Consider the following 18,326-nt stretch of genomic DNA (forward strand, 5'->3'; position numbering starts at 1 on the left):
ACAATTTGTCAAGTCATATTAGCTTTAAATTTAAAGTTGAATTTTAATTTTTGTAATTAACACTAATTTGTCTAACATGGATAGTATAGTTACATATAGAGTGGTTGCAAAATGAGGTGTTAAATGATATTCAGTTTTTTTTTCAACATAAGTTGGTTGAGCTAATTTTTAACACATTTTGCAAATTATAAATTTAAAACTATCATTTTCATTTTATAATTCTTTTGGTTTGAAGGTTAGAGGCCTTCCATGTTAAGACCATGGATAGAGACCAGCCATTAACTACATATTCAAAGGTAAAAATTTTTATTTGAATTCTCAAAATTTTCTCTCATTTCATCAAACAAGATTTGTTTTCTACTTTTAGTGACTTTGATTTTTCTGTGCAAGAAAAGTTTATTTTGAGATCTCATCTTACTACAAATATTAAACTAAAGATGCCAAAGTCATAATTTTTCAAACTTTATTGTAAATTTCCACCATTTCCTTTTGATATATATATATATATATATATGAAAATTTTCTAATTATAGTTATTGTTAATGCAATGAAGCTAGAGATGAAGATGATAGAGAAAATGCTCAAGCTCTGCATCATATGAGCGTGAGTCTATCTTATTCTATAATTTTAGTTTTGTTTTCATTCAATTATGAGTTTATATATATGGACTTGAATCAAATTATTCTTACAAACTTTGATCATGTGCTTATTTTGTTGATTTACATGTTATTCAAGTGATTATTAGCTTTGTGTTTTGGTCATTGAGATAGACAAACAAATAAAGAAATTTGCACATTTTTCCATAAGTAAAAATAAAGAAATGGGTTTTTTTTTTATATTAAAAATATGTGTTCTACTTTCTTGTCCCTTTTTAAATTCATTTTTAAATATTATCTGTTGTATTCATTCCTTCAAGTTCATCAAATCATTTAGAATTACCTTTTTTCATAACCACATTTCAATGTTTGTCATTTCCTTTCCTTTAGGTTCAAGATTCAATGCCAACTCATTGATGTATTTAGGATATATTGTAATTTGGTTATTTTTTTTATTTAATCATGAAATCTCTAGCTTGATGAAATGTAGTGCTGCTTGAGTTAAATGGATGTGTCTCCTTAAATAATTGTATGGTTTTCAATTTTTATTGAGCAATTGTATCTAGCAACATTGAATATGAGAATGTAATATTTTTTTTTAATATCAATTGAAATGTCTATGCACCTTGAGAGTCCATATCCATATGTGTGTGTATATATATATATATAAAGCTTGTAGGTAAAGAACAATATTTTTTTTTGTTGGCCAAGATAAGGAAACAATTGTTCAATGTATCCTTTTTTAAAGAAGCTACTTCACCGTACCTTATGATCAGTATAAACATTCTCTATCTATGGAATCTATAGTAATATCTGTTTAATGTTCTTATCAATCTTTTTTTTTTTAATAATAAGAGACCCCAACTATGGGGCATGAGTACCGTGATGGGTATCGTTATTTAAAACATGCAAAAAGCTAATAACAGGAGAACTAATAGTTGTGTAACCAAGTTCCATGTCCAGCACTTGTTAAGCCAAATGATTAGCTGCTGCATTTGCAGTACGTGGTAGATATATGAACTTAAGCTCCCAGCTTCATTTCTAAAGCTCATTTATATCTCGTAAAATATTAGCATCAAGATTAGTAGTATTATCCTCCCTATAAATTAGTTGAACAGCCTCAGAGGAATCTAATTCAATGATCACTTTATGATAGCCAGCATCCCACACTAGACAAGTACCAAGGAGTATACCCTAAAGTTCAGCAGTGAGACTATCGCCCTAGGACAAGCAATGCATGAAACCTACAATGAATTTCCCAAAGCTGTCTTTTATCAGTCCTCCACAACCTGCACTTTTTGTGATGTGCGAAAAAGCACTATCAACACTAACCGACACCCAGCCAAGAGCGGGAGGTGACAGCCATTGTTCGAACTCTCGTAATATCACGCCGTTCCCGTTAGCACTCGTGATCTTTTTCCTAGTAAAGATGATGGAGCCATGAATGGCATTTGCTTCAGCTAATTAGCTCTCATTAAACTGACTCGTGTTCAAAGGTTCACTTATTACGTCTCTTCCATATTAACCAGTATAAAGTAGTGAATATAGCAGCCCAATCATTAAACTTTAAACTTCCACTCCATTTGAGGTTACGTTCAAACCACTATGTTTTGTCAAGGGTGAAGAATTCATGAAGCTTACTATTATCAATAATAGAGGACCACAACTCAGCCATGAGTGGACAATCCTATAAAGCATGTAGAATCCCTTCACGATCTAAGTTGCACCATGAGCACCTGTCGTCTATTGCCATACCTCACCTAGTTCTAACTTCATTTGTTAAGAGACGATCTTGAATTGCCAACCAGACAAAGGACTTGCACCTTTGAGGGACATGCAGCTTCCAAAGTCATTCCCAAATGCGATTGGGGTCGGAATCCAGCTACAGGAGGGAGTCATAAGCTGACTTCATAGTGAACATTTCGTGTCTGTCATACTTCCATCTCACATGATTTCCTCCATTCACCACCTCAATTTCGGAACTGACATCCTTCCAAGTGGCTTTGATCCCATACCAAACATTAGATCCTGCTTTTTCCATATTGATATGAGGCAAAATGTCTTGGCCATAATTGTATTTCTCACGAACAACCTGAACCTAAAAGTCATCTTTACGTGTCACCATGTGCCACCCGATTTTCATGAACAGAGCATGGTTATGTGTACGTGCATGTTAGAGCACTAACCCACCATGTTTCTTTGGCTTACACACACTCTTCCATGCAACCAAGTGCGTTTTCCTTTGATCATCTGTTTGGCCCCATAAAAAGGTATAGTTTTGTTTATCCAAGTCTTCATAAATGCTAACAGGTAAATGGGCTGTTTGCATAATGTACGCCCGAATCGCTAAGGAGATAAAATTAATAAGCATTTGTCTTCCCATTAGCGATAGCTTGTTAACCTTTCACTGAGTCAGTCTACTCTATAGTATCACTGAACGTATTTTTCCCAACTCGTTGGTGGTGCAATTAAACCCCTAGATATTTTCCAAGGTCGAACGTGCAAGTGAAGCCTAAGAGATTACTTATCTCTTCTCTACGATTACTGTGTATATTTTTAGAATGGAATATCCTCATCTGAGAACTGTTGACCTTCATATCAGAGCTGTCAAAGAAGGTATCTAGGCATTCCTTTAAAACTAGCGCCCGGTTCATAGAAGCTTTCACAAAAAGTAAAATATCATTAACAAAACAAAGGTGAGAAATTGGAGGACCTTTCTTACCCATTCGAATAGGCTGCCATCTTTCATTTTGACACTGCATTTGTATAAGGTGCGATAATTTCTCCATGCTAATAACAAAAAGATATGGGGACAGTGGGTCACCCTGATGAACTCCTCTACCAAGATTGAAAGACTCAGCCCGGCTTCCATTCTACAGAATCTGCATGGTGGAAGAAGACACAGAATGTTTGATGACTTCTACAAGATCATTAGGCAAATTTAATTCTTGAAGACAATTGATAATAAAACTCCAATTCAACCTGTCGTATGCCTTCTCCAGGTTGATCTTGACTGCCATATATCCCCTTTTTCCTTTCATTTTACGCATCGAGTGAATGACTTATTGACCAACAATTATGTTGTCTGAGCTGTGTCGGCCTGGAATAAAGCTGCACTAGTAGGGAGATATAACTTTTGGAAGGACATATTTTAATCTATTGGTAATCACCTTTTTAATGGCTTTGAAAATGACGTTACACAGACTAATTGGCCGCAAATCATGAATAGACTTTGGATGTTCTTTCTTTGGAATTAGCATGATAAAAGTGTTGTTAATTTCTTGGATTCTTTCAGGATTTGCAAACATATCTTTAATAAATCTGACCACTGAGGGCCCTATTGTCTTCCATTGATTGGTAAAAAAATGGGACTAAGTCCATCAGGACCAAGAAATTTAACCGCACCCATACTAAAAATAGCCTCTTTGATTTCTGCATCACTCACTGTCTTCCCCATGGGAGCTAAGTCTGAGACCTCAATCATAGGAAAGGTCACACTGCATTGGAGGGTGTTACGCACTATATGATCTTCAGGGAATAAAGTATGGAAGAAAGTTGTAGTCATCCTTTTCAAGGTTTGATTGTCATAGATCCACTCACCACCATCATTTCTCAATGCATAGATACTATTAGCCTTTCTTCTCCCATTTGCTGCTGCATGGAAAATTTTTGTGTTCTTATCCCCAAAAAGAGACTACTCAAGCTTAGATTTTTTGGCCCATAAAAGCCCCTCATGCATTATCACTTCTTCAAGCTCCTTCTATAAGCGTTGTTAGGTTTCTATGAGATCAGTATTGTCATTATCTCATGTCATAGCTTTGTTAATCCCATCCAAGCGCCTTACAAAGATTTCTTATGGGAGCTTAAGTGACCATAAACTTGTCTATTCCAAGCACTACATTTATGAGTAAAATTAGAGACCTCCTCACTCCACCCGTTCTTAACAGTCCAGGTATCCTGAACGAAGTTCTCAAATTTATCATGTAAGACCCAAGAAGCAATAAATCTAAATAGCCTGTCAACAAAGCTCCTACCACCAGGATCTAGTTGTAGCAGCATGGGTCTATGATCAGACTTCAACAACGCCAAGTGAGTGATCGTAGCATTAGGGAAGGCATCCACCCAGGTACCATTAGCAATAGCACGATCAATGCAACTACTGCAAACACCCCACTGCCAAGTGAACTCAAGTCCTATAAACCCTAAGTCTATAAGATCAAAAGAATCAAACCACCTTCGAAAATCCACGTCAACATGCGAAGACTTGCTTGATGACGAGCGTCATTCACATTGAGTGAGGATGGCGTTAAAGTCTCCTGCAATACACCATGGTCCGTCCAGACTCACTCAAATCCGAGCTAACTCCCTCTAAAGACTTCTACGAACGCTCACATTCGGGTTAGCATAAACAATAGTAAACCACCATTATGACTTACCAAGACATTAAATGGAGCAGTGAATGAATTGTTGATGCTCATCAATCAAATGAATATCACAGTCTTGTCTCCAAAGGAATCATATTCCTCCACCATAACCTTGAGCATCCACTATGCCATATCTTTCTTTTAACTATTGAATATTTGGTTCATCATATCTAGACTAAATGACTCTTTTGATGCTTCATTTCTTAATTGCAATATACCAAGTCATGTATATTAGTGGCCCATTAGTTCTAGGTTCTCATGAATTAATAACACATGACTTTGATTATGAACAAACAACGCCATTCCTACTTTCTAATCTCTTATCTTTTAATTCTGTGAAGATATTACCTTGCTTCATGATATCCTCCTTTTTTTAAAGTTAAATTTCTCATATGCTTTAAAATGTGTAGTACCAGAGTTTTTGCATGTTGAATTTGAAGTTGCAAATTTTTTTCTAGCTTATTATCAAGTGACAAGCATGGATAAGCTATTCCATTTGAGTAAAATGAGCATGCATTTGCCGCTATTGATATTTTCACCAATGCTAAAAGACAATTTAGATCAAGTCAGTGGATTGGTAATGTGTTTTTATGTTTCCATCTTTTTGTGTTTCTACTAATATTTCTTTGTTTCTAGGAATTTAGAATTAAAGTTTAAGATTCAAACCTTTTTTTTTCCTACAGTTCGTCACTAGCATGTGTAAATAATATTTTATTTTATAATATATTTGCAATGATGTTCTTTCTTACTTTGTGCCAATCATTTCCATATTATGAAATGGTCATGGAAAATGTAATTTACCCATTTTTTTTTTTGTAAATTGCAGGCTATTTCGTTAGAACATGAGGCAGCACATTTTCATTTCAAGCATCAATAAAGTTACAACACTTTCTCTGACAAAAATTATGTATATTATTGATAAGCTTTAATCAATTTATGAGTTTTAAATATTAAGAGTTTCCTCTCTCTCTCTCTCTCTCTCTCTCTCTCTCTCTCTCTCTCTCTCTCTCTCTCTCTCTCTCTCTCTCTCTCTCTCTCTCTCTCACACACAAAGGTCATGCTAAAAACAATTAGTAGGACTAAAGTAACAACAAAGAACCTACAACACTGTAGCATGTTTGTATAGTGTATATATATTAAAAATTATTTATACATTAGTAAAAAAAATTATCTTCACTTAATAACATTTTATTTTTTAATTTTTTAATTATTATTTATTTAAATTATTTTTATTTTTTCACATCCAGTGAATCGCACAGGCTACATATTAATTGATTAAAAAAATAGAAGCTGAATGATGTGGTTAATGTGGATGAGGTGAATGATATGGGTCTTATATGTCACACGGAATATGAAAATGAGTGATATTATTCATAATTAATAGGTACCATGGCTCGTTAAAATGTTTATACAATAAACAGCTTAGGAGATGGCATGCAAGGGTTGGCCATTTTAAAAATTATCTTATTGGAGAGGGCAACATCCTAATTTATCGACTACCTAGAATTGCGTGTGGTTTTCTCTAATGATTTAGAAGAAAATTTTTACCTTTCAACTATTTACTCAAGAGCATATAACATTTTAAATTTTGAAAAAACATAACTGTGAATCTCTATATTTTGTTTGAGTTTTCTTATAAGTCCCTGTATTTTTTGATATTCTAAATTCCTCCACTTTTATTTTCAATTTTTTAGGTCTTTATAACACCGCTCATGAAGAGATTTAGAACATCAAAAAATAAAATATAGAGATTTAGAATATTGGAAAAAAAAAAGTGTAAGAATCTATAGAAAAATTCAAGCAAAATACAAAAATTTAAAATTATATTTTTTCTTAAATTTTCATGTGGTATAATTTTGCCTTTTAACTTTTGAAAATGATACACAAGATACTCTATTGTTAAAAAAAATAACTTTAACTATTAATTGACTTAAAAATTGTAAAACATGACCTAAAAATAACAAAACATGACTCATAAAATTATAAATTAGTACCCTATAAAAAATTAATATCGATTAAGTCAATGGTTTGTCAAAATCATATTTTGACATTTTATGTGGGCAAGAAATAACATATGTACCCTATTATATATGTAATTTAGGACACTTAATTGATACAAATTTTTTATAGGGTATTTATGTATAATTTTTAGATCATTTTTTGTAATTTTTAATTTTTTTTTATCATTTTAGTTCAATTAATAAAAAAAGTTAATTTTTTTATAACCGTAGAGTGCCCAAAGTATTATTTTTAAAAATTATAGGATAAAATAACATCACATAAAAATTTAAAATATTAAATAGTCTTGAAGAATAATAAAAATGTCCTTTAATCCTCCTTTAATCACTTCCAAAGAAATGTACTATGATCAATAACAGAAAAAAGCCCCGTCACAGGCATAAGACAAAGCAAATTGCTCCTCGTTACTTTGCCAAAAAAGAAAAAAATTGCTACATTTTGCTGCTTACTCGGCCCTTCAAAAAAAAAAGGCAAATTGGTGCACTATTTTGGACGGCGATATTATTTGGAGCGGCAGGTCTGGTGTGGGACCATTTAAATCTTGAACGAATTGATTGAATAAAAAAGTTAACATTATTACACCCATAAAAAAGTGACCAAACATCCTGTGTGCAAGACATGTTCAATAAGCACATTGCATATACGGAAAAGAATGTTTTCACCGAAGCGATTGACCCCCCCCCCCCCAAAAAAAGCACAAACAAAAAAAAAATACAAGAAAAAGAAGCTAACGGTAGTCTGTTACTCGAAAATCCAGTTATTTGTCTATCCTGTCCTTCTAATTCACAACATGGCCCCCAAGGAGGAGAAAAGTGGGGAAGGGACATGGTTACTTTCACTGTTGCTGTTGTAGAAAACGCAAACAAATTAATATGCATGGCATGGAAGGGATGATATGGAAAGATCAGCAGAATCATTGAGAGTACATTTGAAAAAACGAGCTTACAAGTATGTTTCACATTTCTATCACTTTATTCTTCCTGAATTCCAAATTACAGCGAATAGTAGTAAAATAGTGGCGGCGGGTGACATGCGTGGACAGAAACTGAAGAGAGCGGAACAACCCCAAAACCTACTGCTTCTTGGGTGCGAGTCTAGACTTTATTTTCTCAACCTCCTTGGTACCTACCTGGAATGCCTTCGTCAAAACATTGTCTGGCACTGCCGGTGTGGCGGCGAACAAGGTGGTGGGGATAGACTGCGTCCCAGCAAACTGACTATTGTATGCTGCAATTACAGAGGCAGCTTCATGCCCGTCGTTCTTTTGGAAATGAACCAAACCTTTCGGGAACACAAAGATCTCGCCCTTGTGAATCTTCTTGGATATGAACTGATTGGACGTGGTTATGAAGCCGACCAGAAGCTTGCCTTTGAGCACAAAAATCATCTCGGTGGCGCGTGGGTGAGTGTGGGGCGGGTTGAGGCCACCAGGCGCGAAGTCGACGCGTGAGAGTGAGACGCCGAGGGTGTTGAGTCCAGGGATTTTCTGGACGTTGGCTGCGGTGACCAATGCGCCGAAGGTGTTGTTGGTGGCTCCTGGTTTGGCTAGCATGTTGGAGAAGAAGTCTGATGCATTCACCTTTGAAGCATCCTTGCACACGAACCCGTTTACTTTAACAGCTGTATTTTCACAGTCACTTTCGGTATGAGAGTGGTTAAACTTGACAACAGCAGCAAGCAAAACTTGAATCATTTTTAGTGCTAACAGAACACTATCCGACAACATGGGATCAACGTATTCTAAAAGAAAATCAAACCAAATGGATCAAATCGTTTACCCTTATGGACTATTTAAAAAAAAAACAAAAAAAGAAAAAAAAAAGGATTAAAAGAAGTTTGGCTCATGGTCTTCTAGTTAAAGCAAAACTAGAGAAAGAGAGAGGAGGGATACCGGAGGTAAGATCAGCGACACAGAGGTCTTGGAGAGGATCGGGATCAGATGCGATGACAGCAGCAAAAACCAGAGCAAGAGGGAGCAGAAGCAGCGAGAGGGAGAACTTCATAGTTGGGTATATATGATTGGAATATGTTAGATGCAGAGTGGTAGAGTGAAATGCAAAGAAGAAAGTATGAGCGTTTGAGTTGACCCAAGGAAGATGATAACAAGATGGGAAGGAAAGAGGGTGCACCGTATTTATTTATAACTTCATTTGGCGGAGCATGGAGCATGCCCCGAAGAAAAGTCATTGCATGGCCCACCATCACATTCCTCATTCTCTCTGTGTTTTCAATACTACAAGGACGTAACTTGCGCGTCCATTGGTATTGTTTGTCACCTGTCTTACTTATTCTCCTGTTAAGTTGCCAGTGGCGTTTCTATGTACACGTCGATAAGGAAAAGGATGAAGGAAGCATGGTTCATCCTTGGTCAATGCAACATAAGACCATTTATTTCAACTTATTTTATTAAAAAATCACTTATTTTTTTGAATATCCCTATCTACATGTTATTTTACTAACTCTCCAAGTCTTCATTAACTAGAATCCTCTTCTATAATAATAATAATAATAAAACACTTGAGTAACTGAGTGAGATTTCAGCCTGATGCTCACTGCCTCCTGACAAGGGGCGTCTCCAATAGGTTGGCTTCTCTCCATTTTTTACTCCCTCCACTTTCTCTTCATTTCTCATATAAACCATCAGCTTTTTTGTTTGAATGGTCAAGATTTAATATTTTATAAAATTAATTTTTTTATTTTTTAATTATAATCTTGAATTGTAATTTAGATAAAATTAATTATATCTTAAATTTATTTATTTTCCCTAAATTTAATGTTTTAATAATAATTAAAAAATAAAAAAATTAATTTTATAATTTAATGTTTTAATAATAATTAAAAAATAAAAAAATTAATTTTATAAAATATTTAATTTCACCCATCCAAAATTATATCTAATGATTAAGATAAGATATAGAGAGAAAATAGAAAGAAGCGAACGCTCTCCAATTCTCTCTTCTCCTTTTACTCTTCATTTCTCTCATCCAAACCGTTGAATTTGTGGGTTCTCCATTTCTGTCATCCAAACCGTTCAATTTGTGGGGTCTCCATTGCTGTCTTCCAAACCATTGAACTTGTGGGGCCCTTACCCGCCTCTCCTAAGCTTCAGGTGGGTGGGAATTAATATATTATCTATTGCTTGAACAGCTTCATCTCAGACAATTTTGGACTTTTTGAATGATTAAAATAAATTCCCACGTTATTTGTTACAAAAATGTTGTAAATGCTATTACATGCTTTAAAATTATTTAAATTAAAAATTTTATTCTTGTATTTTAAATTAAAATTAGACTAAAACATATAAAACACCCTTAAATTTGGAAGCAATTGCACAAACCCCATTTACTTTAAAAAGAAGTTTAAAACTAATCTCTAACTTTTTTTTTTTTGATACCACAAACTCCTCTACTATTATTAACTATCTTACTGATTAAAGTTGTCATATTATATTAAAAATAGATATGTAACAATTTATCTGGCATTTGACGCAAGCTAATATAATATGACTACCTCTATCAATTAGATAATTAAAAAATAACAGTAAGGGAGCCTATAGATTAAAAAAAAAAAGTTAGAGATTAATTTTGAACTTTCAAAAGTAGGTTTAATGCAATTACCTTAATTTTAATTTCAAACACAAGAACAAAAATTTTAATTTAAATAATTTTAAAACATGTAATTGCTTTCACAGTATTTAAAAAAAACAAATAAGGCAGGTATTTATTTTAATCAATTGAAAAAGTCGTTTAAGACCAAAATTGCTTGAGACCAAGTCGCTTAAGCAATAGATAATATCTATATTAATTCCCACCCACCTGACGCTAAGCAGAGGAAGATAAGGGCCCCACAAATTGAATGGTTTGGAACTTTGGATGACAGAGATGGAGACCCCACAAATTCAACAGTTTGGATGAGTAGAGAGAAAAAGGAGACGAAAGAATTGGGCACCCCTTGCCCCTTTCTCGTGCGCATTGAACGATGGTAGATACAGGACGGAATTAGATTTATCAAAGTTAACGCATATCAAATTCCCATTCAATGACAATTAGAAGTCTCCGAATGGATCGGTCAAAATCCACAAATATAAACCACATGATCGCAGTACATGTATTTTACAATTTGGATGATTGCACTCGACAATCGCAAGTTGATCACCCCAGTGCAAACTGCAATATACATACATACATACATACATACATACATACATATATATATATATATATATTATAAGGCATTAGGAACTGGTAAGCACATCGGATATTTTAACAATTTCACATCATAATTCAACCTAACTAGTAGTTATTGAAAATTAACTTGTCATTCTTAGAACTGCTATTCCAGCAACCAATATATGCAGAGATATACATTATAGATGCAATGCAATGTCTAATCACAAAATCTAAGCATAGATTTCACGCTGGTGCAGCCAGTCCGATCCTCTAGCTGAAAGTAGTATAAAATGGAAGAAAAAGGTGTCCCACTTTAGAATGGCCAGCTCCTCGGAATTTCTTCTGGCCCACTTGCTCCTTCCCAGGCCTAAAACCACCGAGTTTATTTTAAATTTCTGACGTTATACAAGTCTTGGCAAAATTCACTATTGTTCCCATTTGTCCTGCGGATATTAGTTTAAAATTTCTCACATCACATGGTAACGGGGATAAAAACAACTTTATTGTGCCAAATTTACCGGCCTCCCATATATGATCAATAAAAGGAAAGGTAAAATCAAAATAATAGGACACAAACAGAAGAAATCAGACATGGAAGATCCAGGCTGAGAAACTCTAACCTGATCACAAGGTAAACGGGTTCTTTTTTTCACTCTTCCATGTCACCAAGTCAGCTATTTCTTCTTCCTCCCACCACCACCCTTGGCCTTTTTGTTAGTCTCCTTTGCACTATTCTCTGGTATTTCCTGTCAAAGAAGAAAAGATCATGCACTTGGCAAGATATAGATTATTTATCATGTATTCAGCTTCGTTTTTAAAAAGAATAGTTTGCTCCTCTTTAGTTAGACTTTCATCATTAGCAACTTTTTATCAATATTATGTAATATCAAGATTCGATTGCTAGGGATATGCTTCCATGGGCAATGAAGATGCAATGATGCAATTTGTAAAAGCTTTGATTGCTGATGGCGTTGTAGCCTAGTGGTATGCAAATTCAAGCCATGAAGGCATTGATTCAATCACAGGTTCAATCCCGCTTGTAATTTCAAACCGTTAGTGCCTATCCCTTGATTTTTTTTTTTTTTAACAAAAAGGAATTGACAGACAATCTCAAGCCATGAAGTGGAAGAGCCCATTCAGTTTATTGCTGTAAACTCATATACAGCACTAATACTGCTCAACGAAGTACCCTCCCAGCATGGTAGCATGGCTGGGAACACCTATAGTGAATTGCCATGATACTGACTGAGGAATGTAGAAGTGGATCCCTTTAGTCTGAGGCCACTATGGCTACCAAATTAAATCTACTTCCAATTAAAATTATGGTCTGCCCACATAATTACAATTAGATCATGTTGGTTACCGCAACATAGAATTTATGCTAAGCATAGGTAGGCTTTGATAGCTCACCAATGTTATTAAGCTTCAAGACCATAAGAAACCCCACATATCTGGACAATGACCTTGGAACCTAGAATATATTTTGGCCCGATCAAGTTACTAGTGATGATGGACCTTGACAAGAAGAAACTTGTAGAGATAACATCTCAAATGCATGTTGGTTTGAAAATTCTAAGCAGGCATTTACTTCTCAGTCATTAAGTTTAAGCCAGAACTATAGCTAGCAAATCAGCTTTAGGATTTCCAGTAACTATGGAAGTTTCTGGTATATCTACTCTACCATTGAAAGCTCATCATATAGCCAAAAACCATTTTATCTAATTTCCCATTTAAACATATTGACAAATTATTTTCCATGGATTTTTCAATAAATTCTATAAAGGTGAAATAATAGATTTATTGGAAACATACCTTCCTTTTAATGGGTGCAGATTGATTCACGGCAGGCTTGAAGAAGGATTCCAACCTGTTGTATACAGAAAGCAGGAAAGAAAGGGAGTTAGGCATTATTGACCCAAGAAAAGAAAAATGCTTATCACTTGTTCTCAATGAGATTGAGACCATTTACCGGCCTTGCGATGACTTGTTCTTGGCTGCTTTAATCTTTTCTATTGCCTAAATTGGAAATAAGCCATAAAAGAGAGGATTCCAAAGTAAATTGAAATAATAATCAAAAGGGCCACAGCAGTAACATTTAAGGCTACAAACCTTGGCAACCCTGTCAGCATTGAAGCCATTCTCATTTACCAAAAATGCAATTAATCCCTGTGAGAAAGGCAAAATGATGGAGTCTAGTAATCATTGCGTAGTACCAAAACATATACACACACAGGGATCAACAACTATTGATATCAACATGCATAAAAATATGCAAGTTTGGGTATGCGTATGAGCATCCCCAGTATGTTTGAAAGCATAATTAACTTCTCAATAAGATTAGTTATTACATCTTCATCTGGAGCAGTCCACTTAAGATCAAGTTGCTCCTCTTCAGTTAAGACTAATGGTTCTTTAAAAAGTTGCCGAGCCTCCTTATATGGCCAATCATCTGGTATTTGGTACCTGAATGAATGTTCTGCATGTATTACTACGAAAGAAAGATCAATAGCATAATATCAAGAATCTAGTATTTTGAGAAGAGAACATCTAGGAGCTTGTAAGCTACAAAAAGGTTCTCCAGCACTAATAGAAATCATTGATCTCATATAAACTACCAAAAAAGCAGAAAACATTTTTAGATAAAGGAGCCAAATGCCTAAACATTTAAAAGGCAAGCAGATAAGTTGTACATGAGGTCATCCAAGTTAGATCATCAGCAAACTTAGAATGGCTAAAATATCTAGGTTGAGATGTCTAACCCACAAGGGTGTATTATCATATGTTTAACAAACTGAAACCCTATTTTTACATGATTTTATAACATGATGAGTTGTAATAATTTTCAGCACATCACAAAAAAAGAAATTGTATATGGTAAATTCTGCAATGTAGTATCAGAAGAACCTCTCTTTGTTTATATTCTCCAATATATTCTCTATAGAGCCATGTTGGCGTATGAGTTTCAGGGCAGTCAGTCCCCCAATCCCTGCAGCATAGATGATTTATACTGCATTGATAGACATATTGAGAATATATGGCAATCATAAATCAAATCCCAGATCCTAGTATCATACAGACAAAAGGGAGAAAAATTACCTCGAATACTATCACAGTAGTCGCACCCAGAAAGAATGCACAAATCAATGAATTGGTCCATGCTAAGATTTAGCTCCTCCAAAATCTGAACCAAGAGAAATATCAACATGAGCAGATCAAACGGTAAAAATCCCATGTATCTAAGCTGTCAAGACCTTTGCAACTTCAAATTCCATGACTGGGATTTTCTTGGAGCTAGGATCCATCAAATGTCTAAGAAATTTAGGAGCTCCAAATGTCAACGAATCCATGTCTTCAGAAGCTACTGCATAAACCTGTAATACATAAATATTCAATATAAATTCCACAGAAGGTGAGAGCTACGCAATATTTCTAATTAATCCAGTAACATTCAAAAGATAAATAAAGTATTTGATATTTAATGCAACGCAAAATTAGGATCAGATAACAAAAATATGAAAGCAAGAAAGTCAAGTACACACAATATATATGCTGGCATACATACAAGTCAAATACACACACAAACACTTACATAAAACTTCTTGCAGTGCTTTTGTTTTTGAAAAAGACCTACTCTTAAACAATGAATAACAATTCTTTTCCTTTTGAAAATGACCTACTAATGAAAATGCAGTGGCAAGATTATAAGCACTTGCCTTTCCTGACTTGCAAAGTGCAGCACATTGTGCCTCTGCTTCCGAGGGAGCCTGTGGAAACCAAAGCCTTAGCAACATGGCACAATTAATGACACATATATGCACATTATCAAACAAATACTTGAGTAGCATAATGCCACCTCAACCACAGGCACTCCCATAAGTCTTAAAAGCCTTTTGCAGTCTTCATTATGTTGCTTTGTCACCTGCAAGAGAATGGAAGCTAAGGGCTCAACAGCATGCAACAAATGAGATGCTTCTATCCATGATGTGGAAAATTTATCACATAATAGAGCATGGTCATTGGAACATGTCTAAGGAAATAGTGCCATATCTTGTGGTGATTAAAAATTTCCTAAAAGTGGAATTGGATTAATGAAGAGTCACCTTCACAGTCCGTTTACTAAATTTCTCAATGTCTTCCTTAGTGCCAGTCTGGACAAGAAAAGAAAGCGGCCAAGTCAATATGCGATACATGTTCTGCAACGGAAAACAAGAGGCGAGAAGAGTCAAAAACAAATTAAGCACGTACCTCCTTGGCTTCAGACAAATCCTCACCAGCATCAGCCCTCTTCGAGAAACTATTAATAATTTAGTAAGAATAGCGTATTATTAGCAAAGAAAAGTTTTAATTTTGATTAAGAAGAAATGAAAAGTTAGAAGTTAAACCTCAAAAAATGTAGTGAATTCTTATAAAGTACAGAAAGTTAACAAATTGTACCGTTTGGCCAGCTCTTGTTTCTTCAGTTCTGGGGGCTTCCCATCAAAAACATATCTGGAAATAAGCATTATAAGTTCAGCAAGAGCACACAAGTTAGCGAACAAGATGAGGGTTCCAATGAAAGGAACCCTCATCTTCCAATGAAAGGAAGATGAGACAATTTACACTGGCTTTATTCCGGCTTCTAGAAGTCTGATAGTCCGTGAAAACATGCCTTGCAAATGACTGTAAAACCAGCCGAGACCAAAAATAATTATATTAATAACAATAATGTCATCGTGAACAGATTGTTCAAAGATAAAACAACTAAACTATACTAATCCTCGTCAGAAATTGGCTGATTTTAGTCAAGAGAATAATTTCAAAAGGTGACCTTGTAACTTCACCAGCTTCATTGGTAAGCATCTCAGTTCCACTTCTTCCCACGACAATCTGCGCCAAATCAAATACACCCATCATGAAAGTCTTACAGTATCATTGTCCTTCAAACGTCTTCAAGGCTAATCTAATCATGAGGAGGCAAGGTGAAGGATACAGACTAGAAATTGGTAGATGCTCATACTGGCGTCAATGGCAATTTTGCGGCCAAAATAGCTTTCAAATTTATGCTCCTTCATGGATTTAGGAGCATTATCCGCTAAAAGCTTTGTTAAACCCTAAAAAAAAAAAAAAAAAAAAAAGCTCAACAAAATAAACCGAATTAATTCCAAAACAAAATGGAAATGTCACAAGTTGAGGATGTGAAGATGAAGAAAAAGCTCATACCTTTATACCCATTTTCTTGATATGGCAGAGAAATAGAGAACTCGGGAGCGAGTTTAGAAGAAGAGAAGCAGCTTGATGGCTTTAGGCTTCAAGGAGGGAGCCAAATGCTTCCCGCTTTCAGAAGAGTGACGCATAGATGTAGAAATACGTGCATACAAGTATTTGTGTACAAAATCTACCTGTCCCAAGGGCTTCTCAGTTTTGAACTTAGGCTCTTCAATTGGGCTAGTAGTGAAAATGGGCCACGAGCATGTTGGGTCATTATCTGGACTTGACACTAGATATAACCCATCCCGAGGGACTCTCTTTAGAGTTCACACTGAAATTGGACCCCTACTCAATATGGGCCAGAAGCAGAGTACGCCAAGGTGATTATCACGAGTTTCCATTAAAGATGGACCCACTGGGATCTTTGGACATATTGAATCTTCCTTCGTTATGACCGAGGCCCAATTCATTTATCTATGTGACATCATGTACTTGTAGTCGGGATGGCTTCACTTTAGAAGAATATAAATTTATGTCCGCGTCCGCCAGGATTGTGATTTTATTTACCAAGTTGAAAGTGAATTTTTATTCTTAAATTATTCTTTAAAGAACGCCTAGTGTATTGAATTATTTTTCATGACAATTTTACTTTTAGATTAATCAAAAGGTAATATATTTTTCTTTAACGTTAAAAGTGTTAACTAAGATTTAAATTTAATCGAACATGTTGTATATCATACTAAGTGAATTCGAGTTAAGTTGTATTTTTATTCTTGAACTATTATTTAATGAGCACATAGTACCTTAAATTATTTATTTGAAACAATTTTACTTCAAAGTAAGTAATTAAAATGTAACATATTTTTAAGCATGAGTTGAATAATATAAATATCTAAATATTTAATTTATTGCATAAAATTACAAAGTATCTTAATTAAATGTCTAAAATGCAAATTTTCTTAAGTAATTGTTATCATCAATCTTCACTTAAAAATAAAACATTAAACCCTCCAAGGGATGTCCATTCACAATGTTATTTCAAAAACCCCATTCACTTTGTATTCATTACCTAGAATAAATATTTAAGATATTGTGTTATTTTTATATATTAATTCAAAACTTTAAATAAAAAGGGGAATGGTATTAAAGGCTTTAAAAATGGGTTTTATTATAATCTGGGTCTAAATCAATCTGATATTGCTCTGCAAGCTTTGAGGCCCTTATTGTCAATTTTCTTGAAACCAAAAGTATGATTTTGCCTTTTGTTTGATTTAAATTTAGAACTTGCATAAACTCTTAAAATAACAAAATAGACCATACATGATATAACATCCACTATGCACAAGACAATGTCCACGCATCTCAATAGAAAGTTCATGTATTTTAAGTATTTCACTAGCATTGGCTTTAACAAAAATGACTAGACAGACCATGCACGACACAACATTCACTATGCATAATACAATGTCCACGTGTGCTTAACAAAAAATTCATACATTTTCAGTATTTTGCTAGCCTAGGCTATAACAAAATGACGTTAGGCAGACTATTCATGACACAATATCCACTATGCACGAGAAAATGTCCACGCATGCTCAACATAAAGTCTATGCATTTTCAATATTAAGAAGGACAATTACATCATATATGAATAATTTCATGTTGATATAAGCCTGGGTACTAAAGCAAGTACCCACATGAAATTTGACACAATATTTTAAGTCTGATATATATAAAAAATTTGCCACTATATTTAAAATATCTAATAGTTGCTTCTCCATATACAAACAAAAAATATTTGTAATTCTCACTTAGCCAAAAAATATTATTTAGAAGTGCTTTTGCATACATAATTATAGTTACTTGTGTATACCAAAGAAGTATAATGTAATCACTTCTCATGCTGGGTTAGGATTCTTGCATGCCTTGCA

At 34.5% G+C, this 18,326-nt stretch overlaps 2 protein-coding genes across 3 annotated transcripts; both read right to left on the minus strand.

The window, feature by feature from the left end:
• Window positions 1-7,930: 7,930 nt before the first annotated feature.
• On the minus strand, window positions 7,931-9,127 carry LOC129292165 (rhicadhesin receptor-like). The gene is made up of 2 exons (XM_054929712.1): window positions 8,931-9,127; window positions 7,931-8,659 (listed from the first exon to the last, which is right to left on the minus strand). The coding sequence occupies exons 1-2, from the start codon at window positions 9,040-9,042 to the stop codon at window positions 8,112-8,114; spliced, it is 660 nt and encodes a 219-aa protein (XP_054785687.1). The 5' UTR covers window positions 9,043-9,127; the 3' UTR covers window positions 7,931-8,111.
• A 2,151-nt stretch (window positions 9,128-11,278) lies between these two features.
• Window positions 11,279-16,560, minus strand: LOC129316706 (flap endonuclease 1). 2 transcript variants are annotated; one of them, XM_054961108.1, is made up of 18 exons: window positions 16,408-16,560; window positions 16,182-16,298; window positions 16,016-16,074; window positions 15,808-15,867; window positions 15,643-15,696; window positions 15,454-15,502; window positions 15,309-15,356; window positions 15,062-15,127; window positions 14,922-14,972; window positions 14,460-14,579; window positions 14,305-14,389; window positions 14,113-14,194; window positions 13,557-13,671; window positions 13,318-13,374; window positions 13,178-13,224; window positions 13,021-13,075; window positions 11,829-11,954; window positions 11,279-11,575 (listed from the first exon to the last, which is right to left on the minus strand). In XM_054961108.1, the coding sequence occupies exons 1-17, from the start codon at window positions 16,417-16,419 to the stop codon at window positions 11,883-11,885; spliced, it is 1,149 nt and encodes a 382-aa protein (XP_054817083.1). In that variant the 5' UTR covers window positions 16,420-16,560; the 3' UTR covers window positions 11,279-11,575; window positions 11,829-11,882. The 2 variants fall into 2 exon arrangements, with proteins under 2 accessions (XP_054817083.1, XP_054817079.1); XM_054961104.1 differs by having other exon boundaries at window positions 11,279-11,651.
• Window positions 16,561-18,326: the final 1,766 nt, after the last annotated feature.

This window comes from Prosopis cineraria, unplaced genomic scaffold, assembly GCF_029017545.1.
Source record: "Prosopis cineraria cultivar Desert tree isolate PC_DT_omini unplaced genomic scaffold, ASM2901754v1 PC1, whole genome shotgun sequence".
NCBI classification, from domain to species: domain Eukaryota; kingdom Viridiplantae; phylum Streptophyta; class Magnoliopsida; order Fabales; family Fabaceae; genus Prosopis; species Prosopis cineraria.

What these genes read in the sequence shown, in the direction of transcription:
- LOC129316706 (XM_054961108.1), bottom strand. An exon ending in TGAGCATCTACCAATTTCTA is followed by an intron (nt 16,075 to 16,181) that starts GTCTGTATCCTT and finishes GATTTGGCGCAG; the next exon opens with ATTGTCGTGGGAAGAAGTGG. An exon ending in CACTTTGCAAGTCAGGAAAG is followed by an intron (nt 14,580 to 14,921) that starts GCAAGTGCTTAT and finishes TATGTATTACAG; the next exon opens with GTTTATGCAGTAGCTTCTGA.
- LOC129292165 (XM_054929712.1), bottom strand. Translation starts at nt 9,042, where the DNA reads ATGAAGTTCTCCCTCTCGCTGCTTCTGCTCCCTCTTGCTCTGGTTTTT. An exon ending in TGTCGCTGATCTTACCTCCG is followed by an intron (nt 8,660 to 8,930) that starts GTATCCCTCCTC and finishes GTGAAAATACAG; the next exon opens with CTGTTAAAGTAAACGGGTTC.